At 49.0% G+C, this 19,367-nt stretch overlaps 1 protein-coding gene and 1 pseudogene across 49 annotated transcripts in view; one reads left to right on the top strand and one right to left on the bottom strand.

The window, feature by feature from the left end:
- The window catches only part of MARK3 (microtubule affinity regulating kinase 3), a 119,029-nt gene extending 114,306 nt beyond the window's left edge, over positions 1–4,723 (bottom strand). For 38 of the 49 annotated variants that reach the window (XM_073998338.1, XM_073998342.1, XM_005562275.4 and 35 more), the window contains exon 1: positions 4,060–4,723. Coding sequence is in view for 26 of the 49 variants with exons in the window: in XM_005562275.4 (XP_005562332.1) it covers positions 4,060–4,110 (51 nt within the window). In the remaining 23 variants the exon portion in view is untranslated. The remainder of the gene's footprint in view (positions 1–4,059) is intronic. The other 11 variants (XM_073998336.1, XM_073998341.1, XM_073998346.1 and 8 more) reach the window with 1 other exon arrangement.
- Positions 4,724–12,245: 7,522 nt separating this feature from the next.
- On the top strand, positions 12,246–18,423 carry LOC135964460 (small ribosomal subunit protein uS2 pseudogene; annotated as a pseudogene).
- Positions 18,424–19,367: the final 944 nt, after the last annotated feature.

Genomic DNA, 19,367 nt, shown 5'->3' with positions numbered 1-19,367 from the left:
TTTGTCACCTCGCAGAGTCTCAGCATCCTCATTGGATTAGATTGAGTAGTTCTTCTGAGCTATAACACAATGTGGCAACAGCAAACTTTTTTTTTTTTTTTTGAGACAGAGTCTCGTTCTGTCGCCCAGGCTGGAGTGCAATGGCTCAATCTCAGCTCACTGCACTCTCCGTCTCCAGGGTTTAAGCAATCCTTCTGCCTCAGGCTCCCAAGTGCTGGGATTACAGGCGCCTGCCACTGCGCCCGGCTAATTTTTGTATTTTTAGTAGAGACAGGGTTTTGCCATCTTGGTCAGGCTGGTCTCGAACTCCTGACCTCAGGTGATCCAGCTGCCTCGGCCTCCCAAAGTGCTGAGATTACAGGTGTGAGCCACCACACCTGGCCAACAGTAAACTTTTATATACCCATTCACTAAGGGTAGACATTAACATTTGGAAATCAAACAAAAATTAGTGTACAAGGATGAAGATAATATTTATGTTGCAATTTTTTTTTTTTTTTTTGAGACAGAGTCTTACTCTGTCACCCAGGCTGCAGTGCAGTGGCATGATCTTGGCTCACTGCAACCTTCGCCTCTTGTGTTCAAGTGATTCTCCCGCCTCAGCCTCTTGAGTAGCTGGGATTACAGGCATGCACCACCGCACCCAGCTAACTTATTTTTTGAGACAGACTCTTGTTCTGTCGCCCAGGCTGGAATGCAGTGGCCCAATCTCGGCTCACTGCAAGCTCTGCCTCCCGGGTTCACACCATTCTCCTGCCTCGGCCTCCCAAGTAACGGGGACTATAGGCGCCCGCCACCACGCCCGGCTAACTTTTTGTATTTTTAGTAGAGACAGGGTTTCACCAAGTTAGCCAGGATGGTCTCAATCTCCTGACCTCATGATCTGCCCGCCTCAGCCTCCCAAAGTGCTGGGATTACAGGCGTGAGACACCGCGCCCAGTCTTTTTTTTTTTTTTTTTTTTTTGTACAGATGGGGTTTCACCACGTTGGCCAGGCTGGCCTCCAACTCCTGGCCTCAAGCCATCTGCCCACCTTAGCCTCCTAAAGTGCTGGGATTACAGGCATGAGCCACCACACCCGGCCTGCCTTTTCTTAGTCTTGATCTAATATGTAACATTCTTACCATAGCTATATACAATTATTTAAAATTTAAATAAGATTCCTGGGATAAGCACAATAAAAAGTATTTTTACAAAATACTAAAACATACCTATTCTAGTCACAATAGCCAAAAATGTCCATCACTGGTGAGTGGATTAAAAAAATTGTGGCACATCCAAACAAGGAAATACTAACACAGCAGTAAAAAGGAATGAACTACTGATATACATTGAAATAAATCTCAAAAGTACTACGCTAAGTGAAAGAAGACACAAAAGATTATTTACTCTTGTGACTCCATTTACATAGCATCCTTGAAAAGGCAAAACCACAGGGACGGAAAGCAGATCAGTGGTTGCCCAGGGGTTGAGAAAGGGAGAAGGCACTGACTATAAAGCGCCATAAGGGAGCTTTCTGGTGATGGAAGTGTTCTACATCATGATTGTGATAGTGGTTACATAACTATACGCTTGTCAAAACTCACCAAACTGTATATTTAAAATGGATGAACATTACATCTCAACAAACCTAACTTTTTTAAGAAAAAAGCTTCTCAACAGAATGAGAGCTCCCATTCATTCTTGTACATTCACCATTCAATTGGCAGGAAGTCTAATACCTAGCAGTGCAGTAATGTAGGTAACAAAGTCTATACCTGAGTTGTAACACTGACACAAGGGCTCCACACTGTGAAAGCTACACAGTTCCTTCCAGAACATGCTAATACAAGAGTTAAAAATGTAACCGGGCATGGTAAATCAACGCAACAATGTGTAATAAACTTGATTTTAAAACAGTCAAAAATTCATTTTAAATACACTACATGGCCGGGCGTGGTGGCTCACGCCTGTGATACCAGCACTTTGGGAGGCCGAAGCAGGCGGATCACCTGAGGTCAGGAGATCGAGACCAGCATGACAAACATGGAGAAACCTCTTCTCTACTAAAAATACAAAATTAGCCCGGAGTGGTGGCGCATGCCTGTAATCCTAGCTACTCAGGAGGCTGAGGCAGGAGAATCACTTGAACCTGGGAGGTGGAAGTTGCAGTGAGCCGAGATCGTGCCACAGCACTCCAGTCTGAGAGACAGAGCCAGACTCCATCTCAAAAAAGAAAGAGAGAAAGAAGACCCATTTGAAATCCTTCATTATCACAAATCTGCTATGACTGTTTTTGGCTTCAGTTTAGAAAGCATGGAGCTCCTACTCTGGTTCAACGTAAAGTTTTGCTTCTCTGAGTGAATATCAATGATCAAAACTAATCAGTTGGGCACACTGGCTCACGCCTGTAATATCAGCACTTTGAGGGGCCGAGGCGGGTGGATCACATGAGGCCAGGAGTTCTAGACCAGCCTGGCCAACATGGTGAAACCCTGTCTACTAAAAATACAAAAATGCAAGCCAGGCGTGGTGGTGCATGCCTGTAATCTCAGCTACTCGGGAGGCTGAGGCATGATAATCACTTCAGCCTGGGAGGCGAAGGCTGCAGTGAGCCAAGATCGCACCACCACACTCCAGCCTGGGAGACAGTCAGCCTGGGAGACAGTCTCGGTCTGTCTCAAAAAAAAAAAAACAAAAAAAGGTTTCTTTAAAAGGACCATAAGAAAATAGTTCCCTGACTCACCTAGTCTAAGAGTTTCTATTACTCGCTCTTTATATAATTTTCTAATCTCTCTCAGGTGGAGAAAGGTACACCACTGTTCTACTCACTAAGGGCTAAAGAGCATTAAATATTATACACTAATATGCTACAGGGATGTTTTAGGCTATGGTTTTACGTTTACAGATTAAATTATCAAATAGCTATCCAGCAAACAAGTGGCATTTTTGAAGATCAAAATTAAAACATTGCCATAACATCTCAGGACATTACTGAAAGCATGAAAACACTCAAAGCAAGGAAGCATTCCCTAAGAGAAGACATTTCGTGCCAGCAATTACCTCATAACACTTTTAATGAAAGGCCAGTGAAGTTTCTTTACAAGTTATTTACTAGACGTTTTACAGAATATAGGCAACAACTAGATTGAAACACTTTTGAAGCCAGTGTTAGAGGAGAGTTCAGAAAACGAACAGAGTTTGTCAAACGTTTCTTCAATGGCATTTCTACTACAAGTTCTCATTCTCTAGCAATGCTGTTCCTGGCATTTTGTAGTTTCACATGCACAAAATCAAAGGTTCCTTTTATAAAATCATAGCCTGTGAGCGCTGAAACGGACCTAAGAGCTCATCTAAGTCAACCTCTTTTTAGGAAGGAGGACAGCGAAGCCCCAGCGGGTGTCCCTCAGCTAGGCAGTGAGTGGCAGAGCACAGCTTCACTATACATCTGCTTTTCTGCTTTTTAAAATGTTTAACTCCTTCAAAAAAGATTTGTATGTAAAGGAACCTATGCCTTAATAAAGGCTGCCCGCTAGTGTTTTGGAATTCCTAAGGGGACCGCAAAGATCCCTCAGTAGACACTTAGTGACTGTGATTAAATTTAGTTCCATCTTAAAAGAACGAGACAGCCCACTTGACTCAATCGATTACTCTTAATCAGCACCAGTACATATGGTATTAATATGATAGTCTCTCAAGAAATGCCTGACCAAGTTAAAAGCAGAGTTCGGTTAAAATAAGCACTGACCACTGCAGTGATCTGACACGCACACTTGCACAATCCATTGAGCGGCAACCCGGCCTCTCAAAGCACCGATTCGTAACGATGCAACTTACGGGCTTTACTAATCGACTAGACTGCAGGCATAATCGATATACTTCGTAGACCCGCCCGCGAACAGCGGGACAGGGCGGACTTCTGGAGGAAACGGTCCGACCTGGCTGCCTCTTGGGTGACTACGGCCTGCCCTCTATTTCCAGAGCGTTCGGGCTGGGGGGGAACACCCGACTGCAAGGCACTGCCCGAGGAGCACGAAGGCCACCCCGAAGGTCCGCCAACTACAACGCCCAGGTTACTTACGTTTTCAGTGTCTCGTTCATTCACCGTTGGCAATGGGGTCCTAGTGGACATTTTACTGCACTTTAATTCTGCACAATGCGAGGGCGAAAACAAAACAGCACAGCCTTAGGAGGCCGGCGACCAGCGTCCTCGAGTCCACGGCAGTTTCGAAGCGGCGCCGTGGGGAAGGCGGCTCCCTTCCCTCTACGGCCGTCTAGATCCCGGGCCTGGCCCGGGCCGTCCCCCGGCGGGTCCCGGGGCTCATTCTCTCCCTGCCCCGGCGGCCGAGGCGAGGAGCCCGGGAGGGCGGCAGTGGCGGAGCCGAGCCTGCGGCGAGCTGCCGGCTTCGGCCCGCCGGCGTCCCCTCGCCTCAGGGCGCCCCGCGATCCCGGGCCCCCTCGCCTCCTTCTCCACTCCCGCCCGTCGCGCCGCGAATTTCAGCTCCCGGGCCTCCACACAGCGCCGCCGGCGGCGTCTGAAAAAGAGGAGGCGGAGGAGGATGTGAAGGAAGTGGAGCGCAAGACAGGCCGCCGCGGGCTGTGGGCGCTGACCATGGAACGGGCTGCGGAGGAGGCGCCTGCGCCCGGCTGCTTCTCCCTCTCTAGCGAGCTTGCTGCCTCAGCCTCCGCCCTGCTGGCCGCCGCTGCTGCCGCCGCACCCCGGCACCTCGGAGCCTCACGGACCCAAGATGGCCGCTCCTCGGCTTCCTCTGCTGCCTCCGGCTGCCGGAAGTGACGACAGGCCGCCTCCCGGAGTCCCGCCAATCAGCGTGGCCTGAGAAAGCCGGCCCGGCTGTTGTTGCTAGGGGCGACTTGGCCCAGACCCCGCCGCGGGGGCGGTGAAGAGGGCGGGGAAGCGCTGGCCGGGTCTCCACTGACTACCGCGGGCGGCGGGTTCCTCCTGTACGGAGCGCTCCGGCAACCCCGAAAGAGCCGAGAAACGGCCCTGGGCGACAGCCAGAGCCCTCCCGCTGAGTTGGCATTTACAGACTACAGGCCTGGGTTGGCTGGATTACAGATCGAGAGCCTACTGTGCACAAAAGTTGCGGTTGCATCCTTCGGACTGCGCTGCACCGACTGGAGCCCCAGCTTTAATGACAGGGCCGGGGCTACGGGAAGGAGCCGGGCTCTTGCATCCTTAACTGTGACCCTGGCGTCAGGCTCTCGCCCACAAACCTTCCCGTCTCCGGATCTGAGCAGCTGCGGGCTGGGCCGGACTCCGAGGGCAGCAGGAGCCTCTTGCCCTCAAGGAGCTGGTGGTCAGGCGGGTGACAGACCTGGACCCAGCTAAATGCCATCCGGATGGAAGAGTGCAATAACGAGGGTGGCACAAAGGGGATGGAGTCGGGGGCGAAATGAATCTGTAGAGGCCCCCAGGGACCAGTTCCTAAATGCCTGTGCGGAATTTATAAGCAGACTTTTCTTACAGTCAGTGCGTCGCTGCTGGAAGACTGGAAGCATCTTTGGGTGCCAGCCTCGGGCCAGACTCGGTAGACGCCTGCAGGCGGGAACCCTGGAAATGCTACCTGACCTAGAAACCTTCCTTGCCCATTCACCTCTTCACGTGTTCGGTGCCTCTACTCAGCTCCTGGCCAGCGGTGGATGGAATCCATGGGTGCAGGGTCCAAAGAGGGAGAGTAGTGTGGGATGGGGGTGACACTAACTGTTACCGAGAGTCGAGTCTACCTTGTAGGTTCATGACATTTGTTACCTCATTTAGCCTCAGGGTAACCCTGTGAGATGGACAGACACACATGCGATCCGAAGTCTAGACAGGTACAGTGACTTGGCTAAAGTACACAGGTTGGTTAGCGACAGAGCTGGGATTCTAACCTAGTTCCCAAAGCTTGGATAATAGGTAAGCCCTTGTAGTGGGTGGCTATGTCATGCTTGCTTCCCCTTTGATCCGTTGGCATCCCAACTGTCTTGCGATGTTTGAGACCTTTCTTGCTCCAGGAAATATATGTATCTTTTTTTTTTTTTTTTGAGACGGAGTCTCGCTCTGTTGCCCAGGCTGGAGTGCAGTGGCGCGATCTCGGCTCACTGCAAGCTCCACCTCCCAGGCTCACGCCATTCTCCTGCCTCAGCCTCCCGAGTAGCTGAGACTACAGGCGCCCACCACCACGCCTGGCTAATTTTTTTGTATTTTTAGTAGAGACGGGGTTTCACCGTGTTAGCCAGGATGGTCTTGGTCTCTTGACCTCGTGAGGCCTCCCAAACTGCTGGGATTACAGGCGTGAGCCACTGTGCCCAGCCAAATATATGTATCTTTAAACGCCAGATTCACTCCCAGAGGGGCCAGAGGCTCCCAAAGTTAAAACACCTGAGGACTAAGATAACACTCAGGGCTCCCATCTAACCCTCAGAGGGGAGTGCCCAGGAGGCCAAGAGTGGTTCTATTTAAAATGTGAATAGGGGCCAGGTGCAGTGGTTCACGCCTGTAATCCTAACACTTTGGGAGGCCGAGGTGGGTGGATTGCCTGAGCTCAGGAGTTTGAGACCAGCCTGGCCAACATGGTGAAACCCCATCTCTGCTAAAATACAAAAAATTAGCCAAGCATGGTGGTGTGTGCCTGTAGTCCCAGCTACTCAGGAGGCTGAGGCGAGAGAATCTCTTGAACATGGGAGGCAGAGTTGAAGTGAGCCAAGATCACCCCACTGCACTCCAGTCTGAGCAACAGAGCAAGACTGCGTCTCAAAAAAAACAAAATAAAAGAAAACAAAATGTGAATAGGGAGATGGCATGCACATCTGTAATCCCAGCTACTTGGGAGTCTGAGGTGGGAGGTCACTTGAGCCCAGGAGTTGGAGACCAGCCTGGGCAACAGAGTGAGACCTTGTCTCTACAAAAACTAAAAAAAAAAAAAAAAAAAAAAAAAATGGCAGAAGGGCGATGCCCACTGCACTCCTTCCTGGGAGACAGAGCAAGAACGTGCCTCAAAAAAATAAATAAATAAAGTTATTCTCTTTCTCCTTCTGGCCAAGAAGAGTTAGTGGAATTCCATTAGTTAAATGTGTGCTTCACACACTTCAACTGCAATGTCAGTTATGATAAGAAGGGGTGAGCGTAAGTGTTGTAGGAGACCCAAGCAGGGACATTTAGCTCAACTTGAGGGTTTGTATTCAGGGAAGGCTTCCTAGGGGAGAGGATGTTTATGCTGAGTCTAAAAGCATGAGCAGAGTTAGCTGTGGGAGGATGGGTAGAAAGGACAGTTCAAGCAGAAGAATGGCCTGACGAGCACCGCAATGAGAAGCCACACGGTGGGTCTGGGTAAGTATCAGGAGAGTGAGCGGTGAGAAGCGAGACTGCAGGAGAAGGCCGGAGCCAGGCCGGGTTTGGACAGAGCATGACACCTGATTCTGCATCCCATCCTGATGAGAGTTGGGAAAACACCCCAGAAAGGGTTTCAGCCTCAGGCAGAAGCTTCGAGAAAGCATATGGGAAGTTCAGAGCAGTTCACATTGGCCAGAGAAGTAGCTGGGGGAGGAGGTTTCCACCCGGGTGCTTTTCTCACCCAAGCCACATATGAAATAATGAGTCAGCAAATGCCAAAAGTTAGGAAATGAAGATAATAGTACTTAACTCAAGATGCTTTTGGTTTTTGTAAAAGCTAGAATTAAACGCCTTGAACTTTGCCTTGCACTTATGTTAAATGACATCATGACACTGTGAAGAGTGGGAGATGGGTGTGTGTGCGTTTCTTTTTTCTTCTTTCTTTCTTTCTTTTTCTTTCTTTCTTTCTCTCTTTCTCTCTTTCTTTCTTTCCCTGCCTGCCTGCCTCTCTCTCTCTCTCTCTCTTCCCTGCCTCCATCCCTCTCTCCCTGCCTCCTTCCCTTCCTTCCTCTCTCTCTTTTTCCCCTTCCTTCCTTCCTTTGTTGTTGCTTGAGCCAGACAGGGTCTTGCTCTATTGCCCAGGCTGGGGCACAGTGGTGTGATCATAGCTCACTGCAGCCTTGAACTCCGGGGCTCAAGTGATCCTTTGCCTCCGCCTCCTGAATAGCTAGGACTACAGGTACGCACCACCACACCGAGATAATTTATTTGTAGAGACCAAGTCTTGCCCAGACTGAACTCCCAGCCTCAAGCAACCCTCCCATCTCTGCCTCCCAAGGTGCTGGGATTACAGGTGTGATCCACTGCGCCCAGTCACCTGGGTGTGTGAATTACAAGCAAAAAAGAAAACGAGAGGAAGAGAAGAAAGAGTAAAGTATTGTTCTGTCCAAAGGACTCTTTGTGGTCCAGAATTATGTGCATCTATGGTCTGGAAGGAGTAGAGAGGAGGGTTTGGAAGTTGTCCTTGGAATGCCTTCTTCAATCCCTTTTCATATTTCTTGTTTCCTGTCTTCATATCAAAATAGTTTCTACCTTGGGGCCCCAAGCTGAAAAGATATAACTAAATTTACTAAGGTGTGTATGTGCATAAGCAATACTTACTTTCATGGCAAGAAGGAAGGCACCATGAGACATCAGAAGCTGGAGATAATCTAGCCCTACTGTGTCCCTGTGGGGCAGATGAGAAACTGAGTCTCAAAGAGGCGACATGCCGGCCGGGCGCGGTGGCTCACGCCTGTAATCCCAGCACTTTGGGAGGCCTAGATGGGCGGATCACGAGGTCAGGAGATCGAGACCATCCTGGCTAACACGGTGAAACCCCGTCTCTACTAAAAAATACAAAAAAAAAAAAAAAAACTAGCCGGGTGAGGTGGCAGGCGCCTGTAGTCCCAGCTACTCGGGAGGCTGAGGCAGGAGAATGGCGTAAACCTGGGAGGCGGAGCTTGCAGTGAGCTGAGATCAAGCCACTGCACTCCAGCACTGGCGACAGAGCGAGACTCCGTCTCAAAAAAAAAAAAAAAGAGGCGACATGCCACCTCTTAGCCATTAGGATAGCTACTAGCAAAAAAACAGAAAATAACAAATTTTGGCAAGAACATGGAGAAATTGGAAACTGTGCATGGTTGCTGGGGATGTAAAATGGTACAGCGTCTATGGAAAACAGTATTATGTTTCTGAAAAAAATTAGAAATAGAATTACCATATGATCTAGTAATCCCACTTCTAGGTAGATACCCAAAAGAATTGAAAACACAGTCTCAAGGAAACATCTGGAGACTCATGCTCATGGCAGCATTATTCACAATAGCTAAAATGTGAAAGCAAACCAAGTGTCCATCCATAGATGAATGGCTAAACAAAGTGTGGTACGTCCATACAATGGAATATTATTCGACCTTAAAAAGAGGGGAAATTCTGACATTAGCTACAACATAGATGAACCTTGAGGACATTATGATGCGTGAAATAAGCCAAACACAAAAGGACAAATTCTGTATGGTCCCTCTTCTATGAGGTACCTAGAGCAGTCAAATGGATTCAGACAGAGAGCAGAATGGTGGTGCCAGTGGGGAGAAGGAAATAGAGAGTTCCTGCTTAATGGGCAGAGTTTCCTTTTGGAAAGAAAAGAGACATGAGGACAGATTGCACAACCGTGTGAATGTACTCAATGCCACTAAACTATACACTTAAAAATGGTGGAGATGATTAAGATGGTTTTATGTTACATGTTTTTACCACAATTTTATGTATTCGTTTTTGAGATAGGGCCTCACTTTGTCATCCAGGCTGGAGTGCAGTGGCACAATCACAGCTCACTGTAGCCTCAACCTTCGGGGCTCAAGTGATCCTCCTGCCTTAGTTCCCCAAGTAGCTGGGTCCACAGGTGTGTACCACCATGCCCGGCTAATTTTTTTTTTTTTGGTGCAGATGAGGGTTTGCCATTTTGCCTGGCTGGTCTCGAACTCCACGCCTCAAGCAAGGCTCCCACCTCAGCCTCCCAAAGTGCTGGGATTACAGGCAGGAGCCACCATACTCAGCCCGCAATTTTAAAAACAAACAAAGAGATGAAGTGAGAGCTTCAGAAGCTTTGTCTGAAACTGCACAACTAGTTTGCAACAGGGCCAGAATGGGGACCCAAATCTCCCAAGCCCCAGCAGACGCCCCCCACACACACCAGCACCAGAAAGTATCTGGGTCCCTGACGGCAGCTTCAAGTACCTGCACTAGCAGTGAGATTGCCATCCTCCTGACTTCTTATGCAAAAAAATAAGCACTTCTTGTTGCACCCACTACAGTTGGGTTGTGATTTACTTGCAGCCCTGCGTGATCCTAACCGGTACTATCATGCTAAGTGTCACATCTCCTGACCCACAGGCCCATGCATTCTGCACCACATCTAGTATGGACGGGCGTGGAAAGGCTGCTGCAGGCTCATCGCCCCATCACAACCCTCACAAACACAACTCCTCTACCAGAGAGTGGGAACTACTGGGACCCAGGAGCCATTCCTCCGTGTGTGTGTGTGTGTGTGTGTGTGTGTGTGTGTGTGTGTGTGTATGCAGATATGTTGCAGACCAAGAGCTGAACACTGAGAATATGTAAAGCCACAGAGATGGAGAAAAGCAGAGTGTGATAATTGAGACATTGGGGTCATCATGCCTGGTGGCAGGGGAAAGAGGACGGGCTGGGCAGTAGGTGTTCCTGGGACACTCCATGTAGGCCCCAGATGCTTTGAGTCTTTGGGAAATATGAGGTCCATTTGGACTCCATGCCAGGCTGCTGCCCCCCACATCGGGGATGAGGGCAGACAAGCTGCTATTCTTTTAATTTACCTCTCCAGTCCCCTTCTTCACCCCACCAGGGTCCTGTTGCCCTCTGTGAGCCCTGCTTCAAGGCCCAGAAGGCACCCCAGGAATTCTCACTTCCAAGATTGTGTTCCTGCTATTCACACACTTGGAAAGCCTCCCCTGCCTGCCCAAAGCCTCCTTGCTGTTATGCAGCCATCCTCTCGTCCTGTCCTCATCCCGGGTCCTTGTCCTCGTCCTCGCTTCTTCCCTGAAGACTCTGCAGACCAGCCCCTAGTGTGGCCTGCCCCTCCTTGGCTTTTCCTGCTGAGGTCACTACATTTATTGAACTCCAGCTCTGTACCTGGCACAAGACACCTATGCTAGGACCCCCAACTCTTCTACAGCCTGTGAGACGTCAATGGGCAAGTGAGAGGCGACTGACCGAGACTCAGGAAGGGCTGTAACTCGTCCAATGTCAGGAGCAAGCAAAGGGAGAGCCAGGACTGGGCTCCAAGGCCGAAACTCTGCAATCGATCCTTTCATTCCTGGTGAGTGGAGAGCCCTCAAACCTCCTGTACTTAGGTCAGTGTAGGGCCCCGTTGAAAACTCAGTGGAGATGCATCAGTGATTTTCCACCTTCTGGCTTCTGGTACCTCAGCCTTCCCAGATAGCTCTGGATGGAACGCCTCTCGGGGAGAACATAGGCGCCCCCGCCTTGCTAAACACACTATTCTGGAAAGTCGTGTCAGCTTTTCCCACAGCTCGAAGGTGTCCCTTTACCACGTCCCATGCTTCACCACAGTGTGGAGATGGCCCTGGGGGATGCAGGAGGGAAAGGGCCATTTGTCCCTGCAGTAATTCTCCAGCTCTCAGATCTGCTGAAGATGATTGATCCCTATCTAGTTCTAGATTGGTCAGTCCCCATCTGGATCTGTCGGTCGCCTCTCACACACACGTACGCAGTTGTCATTACCAGATTCTGGTAGCGTAGCCCTCTGGAGCCTGCCCTGTCCCATGACGCACTCTGCTGTGAGCTGGGAAAATCCACTGTCTGGAACTATATCTAAAGGTCTAGGGAGACCACAGAGGTGAGGGAGAGGCAAGGGCTTTGGAGTTCGAACTCTGGCTATGACCCTGAATGCTGGGGGACCTTGGGCAAGTGACTTCATGTCTCTGAGGCACAGTTTCTGAACCAGTCAAATGGGAATGGTAATAGCTACCTCTCACAGTTGCTCTGGGGGTCCATGGAGGAAATTCCCAGAAAGCACCAGCACAGCAGGTGCAGAGTCCACCCTTCCAAAGCTCAGAGGACTCACCACCTCCCGGGGGGCTGCCCTTCCCACCTCTGCCCCCGAGAGGAGCTCAGAGCTCAGAGTCTGTAGAACACAGATCAAGGCTTATCCACACAGGGTGGGGAGTTAGAGACTCACTCCTCCTCCCCGGTTTCCTCCTCTGGTTTTGCCTACCTCACTGAGTACTGAGTTCACGATAGGAGATACAGAAGCCCTTGGTAAGGGATCCTGCAACACCAGATAAGGTGCTAGTGTTTTTATCATTGCCTCTGCTTTGCAGGCAAGGACTTGGAGATTCAGAAGGGCAAGAGGCTTTCTCAAGCTCACGGGCAGAACGCAGTGCCCTTAGACTCCAGTCTGCTGGCTCTGACACCCACGGGCTGCAAAGACAGGTGGGCAAAAAAGGATAGAGAGAAGGAATGAGTGGGTGAATAGACTACCCCAGCACTCCTGGAGCCTCAGACCTGCCCATTATTGTAGGGTTGACCTATTAAAGTAAGCACATCTCCCAAATACAAACAGGTTTTCCCAAGACAGTAAAGTCTAAGCTCTGCTTGAGGAAAGACCGTTTCCTCCATTACTTAGGCTGCTGCCCTATCCTTGGAGTCATTTGGCCCTCATTGGGTGGAGTCATAAAAAGCCACATCAGCCTTTGGTGGCTGCCCCCCTACTCCTCTCTCCTTCCTTTGTTCCTTCCATCCACAGTGTTTATTGAGCACCTACTTTGGGCAAAGCTATGTTTGAAGCATTGAGGACGTAACTGTGAACAGAGAAAGTTCTTGCCCACTCTCAGGTCACAGGACACACATAGCAGAACTCATGGATAATATAATTTCAGGACAGAAGAACTGTAATTTAAAAATTTAATCAGGGGAGGGTGATACAGACTAAGCTCTTTGGTTTTAATTCAATTTTTTTTTTTTTTTTTTTTTTTTTTTGAGACAGAGTCTCACTCTGTCGCCCAGGCTGGAGTGCGGCGGTGCGATCTAGGCTCACTGCAAGCTCCGCCTCCCGGATTTACGCCATTCTTCTGCCTCAGCCTCCTGAGTAGCTGGGACTACAGGCGCCTGTTACCGCGCCCGGCTAATTTATTGTATTTTTAGTAGAGATGGGGTTTCACCGTGTTAGCCAGGATGGTCTCAATCTCCTGACCTTGTGATCTGCCCGCCTCGACCTCCCATAGTGCTGGGGTTCCAGGCGTGAGCCACCATGTCTGGGCTCAAATTTCATTTTTTTCTTTTGGTCATCAGTACACATAGTGCAAAATAAAAAGTTGCAAAGGGATACAGAGTTAAAGCTTTTAACAGTTTACATTTTTCAAAAACACCATAAAGAAGGTAAAAATGCAAGCCTCAAACTGGGAGAAGTTATAACTGATAAGGATTTAAATCCATACCATATAAGAAAAGTCTATAATTGGCTGGCTACGGTGGCTCACACCTGTAATCCCAGCACTTTGGGAGGCCGGATCACCTGAGGTCAGGAGTTCGAGACCAGCCTGCCCAACATGGTGAAACCCCACCTCTATTAAAAATACAAAATTAGCCAGCGTGGTGGTGCACACCTGTAATCCCAGCTACTTGGGAGGCTGAGGCAGGAGAATCACTTGAACCCGGCAGGCAGAGGTTGCAGTGAGCTGAGATCGTGCCATTGCACTCCAGCCTGGGCAAAAAGAGCAAAACTCGATCACAAAAAAAGAAAAGAAAGAAAGAAAGAAAGATCTATAATTTAATAAGATCAACAACCCAATAGAAATACAGGCAAAAGACAACAACAGGCACTTGGGGGTTGGTAAATAATAAGAACAAATACTTAAAGTCATCTGTGATTGCAAATGCAAGCTATCTCAGTCCATTCTGGAAGCTATAACAAAATAGGAGACGTAGAAGCCCTTGGTAAGGGATCCTGCAATGCCAGATAAGGTGTTAGGGTTTTTATCATGGCCTCTGCTTTGCAGGCAAGGACTTGGAGATTCAGAAGCACAAGAGGTTTTCTCAAGCTCACAGGCAGAAAGCAGCACCCTTAGACTCCAGTCTGCGGGCTGGCTTAAAAACAGGAAAAATGTATTCACCACAGTTCTGGAGGCTGGGAAATCCAAGATCAAGGCCCTGGCAGATACGGTGTCTGCTGAGGGCTGGCTTTGCGTTCACAGATGGACAGCTATCATCTCACTGTGCACTCACGTGGCAGAAGGGGCGAATGAGCTCTCTGGCGCTCTTTTCTGGAAGGACTCCACCCTCATGACCTCATCACCTTCCAAAGGCCTCACCTCCCAATACCATCAAACTCTGGGGTTTAGTTTTCTTTTTTTGAGACAGAGTCTCACCCTGTCGCCCAGGCTGGAGTACCGTGGTACTATCATGCATCACTGCAGCCTCAATCTCCCAGGCTCAGGTGATCCTCCCATCCCAGCCTCCCAGGCAGCTGGAACTACAGGCACTCACCAGCATTTCCAGCAATTTTTTTTAAAATTTTTTGTAGAGATGGGTTTCTACCATGTTGCCCAGGCTGGTCTCGAACTCCTGGACTCAAGCGATCCTCCAATCTGAACATCCTAGTGCTGGGTTTACAGGCCTGAACCACTGTGCCCAGTCGGGGTTCAGTTTTCAACATATGAATTTGGGTGGACACAAATAATTTATAGCACACAGAGCATAATAAATTACCATGTACTGGCCACCAGATTGGCAAAAAGGAAAAAGTCTGACAATAGCAAGTGCTGCTGAGAATGTGGAACAATGGGAAATTTTGTCGTCTTTTAGACAGGGTCCCACTCTGTTACCCAGGCAGGAGTGCAATGGCATGATTATAGCTCACTGCAGCCTTGGACTCCTAGGCTCCAGCGATCTTCCTGTCTCAACCTTCAAGTAACTAGCACTATGGGCATGAGCCATCATACCTGGCTAATTTTTTAAAAATTATTTTTTGGGCCAGGCACGGTGGCTCACACCTGTAATCCCAGCACTCTGGGAGGCCAAGGAGGGCGGATCACGAGGTCAGGAGATCGAGACCATCCTGGGTAACACAGTGAAACCCTGTCTCTACTAAAAAATACAAAAAATAAGCCGGGCGTGGTGGCAGGCGCCTGTAGTCCCAGCTACTTGGGAAGCCGAGGCAGGAGAATGGCGTGAACCCGGGAGGCGGAGCTTGCAGTGAGCCGAGATCGCACCACTGCACTCCAGGCTGGGCGACCGAGCGAGATTCCGTCTCTAAAAAAAAAAAAAAAAAAAAAAAAAAAAAGATTATTTTTTGTAGAGACGAGATCTCACTATGTTTCCCAGGCTGGTCTCAAACTCCTGGACTTGAGCAATCCTCGGCCTCAGCCTCCCAAAGTGTTGGTGTTACAGGCATGAGCTGCTGCACCTGGCTTCAATGGGCACTCTTAGACCCTGCTTGGGAGTGTAAGTTCAAGGTAAGAGCAGAAGATAATGAAGCACAATGCAAAGATCACATAATCAACAAAGCCAAAACTTATTTGGCAAAAGCCAGTAAAATTGGCATTTTGGACAACAATCAGCAATTAAAGTTGAAGTTGTATGGCCCCTACAGCTGAGCAATTCCACCCAAAATATTTACCCTAAAAAAACTCTCAGCTGTGCACAGTGGCTCACGCCTGTAACCTCAGCACTTTGGGAGGCTGAGGCAGTGGATGACCTGAGGTCAGGAGTTCAAGACCAGCCTGGCCAACATGGTGAAACCCTTTCTCTACTGAAAATACAAAAAAATTAGCTGGGCGTGGCGGCCTGCATCTATAATCCCAGCTTCTTGAGAGGCTGAGGCAGAATCACTTGAACCTCGGAGGCGGAGGCTGCAGTGACCCGAGAAGGCAGCACTGCACTCCAGCCTGGGTGACAGAGTAAGATTCCATCTCAAAAAAAAAAAAAAAAAAAGCAACTCCCGCTTTCCGCGCTACCCATAGAGGGGTCCATACAGCATTGTCCTGGATTCCCATTGTAACTTAAAGGCAAACTTTCACAAGGTCTGGAGCTCCTGATGTCCTGCAAATGAAGGAGGAGCATGTCCTTAAGTTCCTTGCAGCAGGAACCTACTTAGGTGGCACCAGTCTTGACTTCCAGATGAAACAGTACATCTACAAAAGGAAAAGTGATGGCATCTACATCATAAATCTGTGGGAGGACCTGGGAGAAGCTTCTGCTGGCAGCTCGTGCCATTGTTGCCATTGAAAACCCTGCTGATGTTAGTGCCATATCCTCCAGGAATACTGGCCAGAGGGCCATGCTGAAGTTTGCTGCTGCCACTGGAGCCACTCCAATGGCTGGCCGCTTCACTCCTGGAACCTTCACTAACCAGATCCAGGCAGCCTTCCGGGAGCCACGGCTTCTCGTGGTTACTGACCCCAGGCTGACCACCAGCCCCTCTGGGAGGCATCTTATGTTAACCTACCTACCATTGCTCGTAACACAGATTCTCCTCTGTGCTATGGGGACATTGCCATCCCATGTGACAATAAGGGAGCTCCCTCATTGGGTTTAATATGGTGGACGCTGGCTCGGGAAGTTCTGCGCATGCGTGACACCATTTCCCGTGGGAGGTCATGCCTGACCTCTACTTCTACAGCGATCCTGAAGAGATTGAAAAAGAAGAGCAGGCTGCTGCTGAAAAGGCTGTGACCAAGGAGGAATTTCAGGGTGAATGGACTGCTCCAGCTCCCGAGTTCACTGCTATTCAGCCTGAGGTTGCAGACTGGTCTGGCAGCGTGCAGGTACCCTCTGTGCCTATTCAGCAGTTCCCTACTGAAGACTGGAGGGCTCAGCCTGCCACTAAAAACTGGTCTGCAGCTCCCACTGCTCAGGCCACTGAATGGGTAGAAGCAACCACGGCATAGTCTTAAGCTGTTTTTGCACGGGCTCTTCAGCAACATGAAAATAAGGTTGATGGAGAATAAACATCGGTTTCTAAAACAAAAAAAACTCTCAAACATATGCACGGGAACATGTATAAGAATAATCATAGCACTACAGTTTGTTACAGAAACACACTGGAAACAATTCAAATGTCCATTATCTGTATGAATACAGAAAATGGCATATTCGCACAAAGAAATAGTATATAACAGAAAGAATACTTTTTACAGCTACGTACAACAACGTGAATGCATCTCAGTATCATAATCTCAATATATTATTTAAAAAACCAAAGCAATTCTTAGAATACACATAGCGTGATTCAGAAATGAAAACGTGCAAAACCAAACAACATGCTGTTTAAAGATGCAAATGTATAGAATGAAACTATTGAAAAAAACACAAGGGGATGAAAAACACAAAAATCAGGATAGTGGTGGCTGGGTACAGTGGCTTACGCCTGTAATCCCAGCACTTTGGGAGGCTGAGGAAGGCAGATCGCTTGAGTCCAGGAGTTTGAGACCAGCTTGGGCAACATGGTGAAACCCCATCTCTACTAAAAATACAAAAATTAGCAGGGCATGGTGGCACGCCTGTAGTCCCAGCTACTCGGGAGGCTGAGGCACAAGAATGGCTTGAGCTGGGGAGGCAGAAGTTGCAGTGAACCGAGATGATGCCACTGCACTCCAGCGTGGGTGACAGAGCTAGACTCCATCTCAAATAATAAATAAATAAATAATGCTTACTCCCTTCTCCCCTGTGGATCTGGTTTTACCTGGGAGTCCGTGCACCAGGGCATAGCTAACAGCAGATCCTCCACTGTTCTGGCCCTCATTATGGATTCCATGCAGGAGGCTGATGGGGGATGGTCGCCAGGAGATGGAGATTCCACCCTGACTTTGCACTTGGCTGCCAAATGGCCTTGCCTGTGGCCTTCCTGCCCACCTTGAACTTGAGCTTCCCCATCTGAGGATTACAATGGTTCTGATTCTCCATCATTTCCCCCAGTACACATCAGCTGTCACCATTGCATATGGAAACTGCTGCTAGTATAATTGCAGGTCAAGGGCAAGAAGCAAGTTGAAAGAGCAAAACCCTCAAAGGCCTAGCCCTTCATCTTGACAAATCCCTGACCTCACATGGACAGCTCAGGAGCTGGGCATGGCAAGGCAGCATGGAACCTGGGAAGTTGTTAGAACAAGATTCTGTTCACTCAGCTCTGCTGCCTCCTCTCCCTCGGATGTGACCTCAGACATGAGCTGGCCAGGGCTGGCCCTCTGAGTCAGCCCTGAGTCCCAACTACACGCCTTCCCCGTGGGGCTGCTGGCCTCAAAGCCTCCTTTAACAAAGAGGGCAGGAGGATGGATGACTCGGCGTATATAATATACCCAACTGCAGATGAATAATTGATGTGTTTGAGTATTAATAAGCAGGAACTGGCTATTTTAGCCATAAAGCCAAGAAGATACTCTGTTAAAGCAAATCCTCCAATCTACACCTAAAGCAACAAAACAAAACAAAACAAAACAAAAATCTATAAAGAACAACACCCCCAAACTTCCAAAAACCCCTGCTTTTAACAGAAACCTACTTGGAGGAGATCCTATTTTTATAAGCATGTTATTTTAAAAATTACAATTTTAGGGTTGAAATGGAAAAAGGACTTAGTGTGTGAGAGTGTGTGTGTGTGTGTGTGTGTGTGTGTCTGTATGTGTGATGGTGCCACTGTCTTCCACTCCTGAGGCCTGGCTCTGAGCAGCACACTGTCATTCCTGACTCTGTTTTTTGTTTGTTTGTTTATTTTGTTTTGTTTTGAGCCAGAGTTTCGCTCTTGTCACCTAGGCTGGGGTGTAGTGGCGCGATCTCGGCTCACTGCAACCTCCACCTCCCAGGTTCAAGTAATTCTCCTGCCTCAGCCTCCTGAGTAACTGGGATTACAGGCACCTGCCACCACACCTGGCTAACTTTTTGTGTTTTTATTAGAGACAGGGTTTCACCATGTTGGTCATGCTGGTCTCAAACTCCTGACCTCAGGTGATCCGCCCACTTCAGCCTCCCAAAGTGCTGGGATTACAAATGTGAGCCACTGCGCCCGACCAAAAACAATATAATCATATCAATAGGCACAGAAAAAGCATTTGACAAAATGGAACACCTTTTTTTTTTTGAGGTGGGGTTTTTTGCTCTTGTTGCCCAGGCTGGAGTGCAGGGGCAGGATTGGCGGGATCCTGGCTCACAGCAGCCTCCACCTCCCAGGTGGGGGTTCTCATGCCTCAGCCTCTCAAGCAGCTGCAATTACAGGCACATGACATCATGACTGGCTAATTTTTGTATTTTCAGCAGAGACGGGGTTTCACCATGTTGCCCGGGTTGGTCTCGAACTCCCGGCATCAGGAGATCTGCCTGCCTTGGCCTCTCAAAGTGCTGGGATTACAGGCGTGAGCCACCATGCCCGGCCATGCAAAACTTTTTTTAGAGACAGGGTCTAGCTCTCTTGCCCAGGCTATAATAGTACAGTGGCACAGGCATACCTCACTGTAGCCTCGAACTCC

This window comes from Macaca fascicularis, chromosome 7 (assembly GCF_037993035.2).
Source record: "Macaca fascicularis isolate 582-1 chromosome 7, T2T-MFA8v1.1".
Taxonomy (NCBI): domain Eukaryota; kingdom Metazoa; phylum Chordata; class Mammalia; order Primates; family Cercopithecidae; genus Macaca; species Macaca fascicularis.
This window is presented reverse-complemented; position numbering and strand designations above follow the sequence as displayed.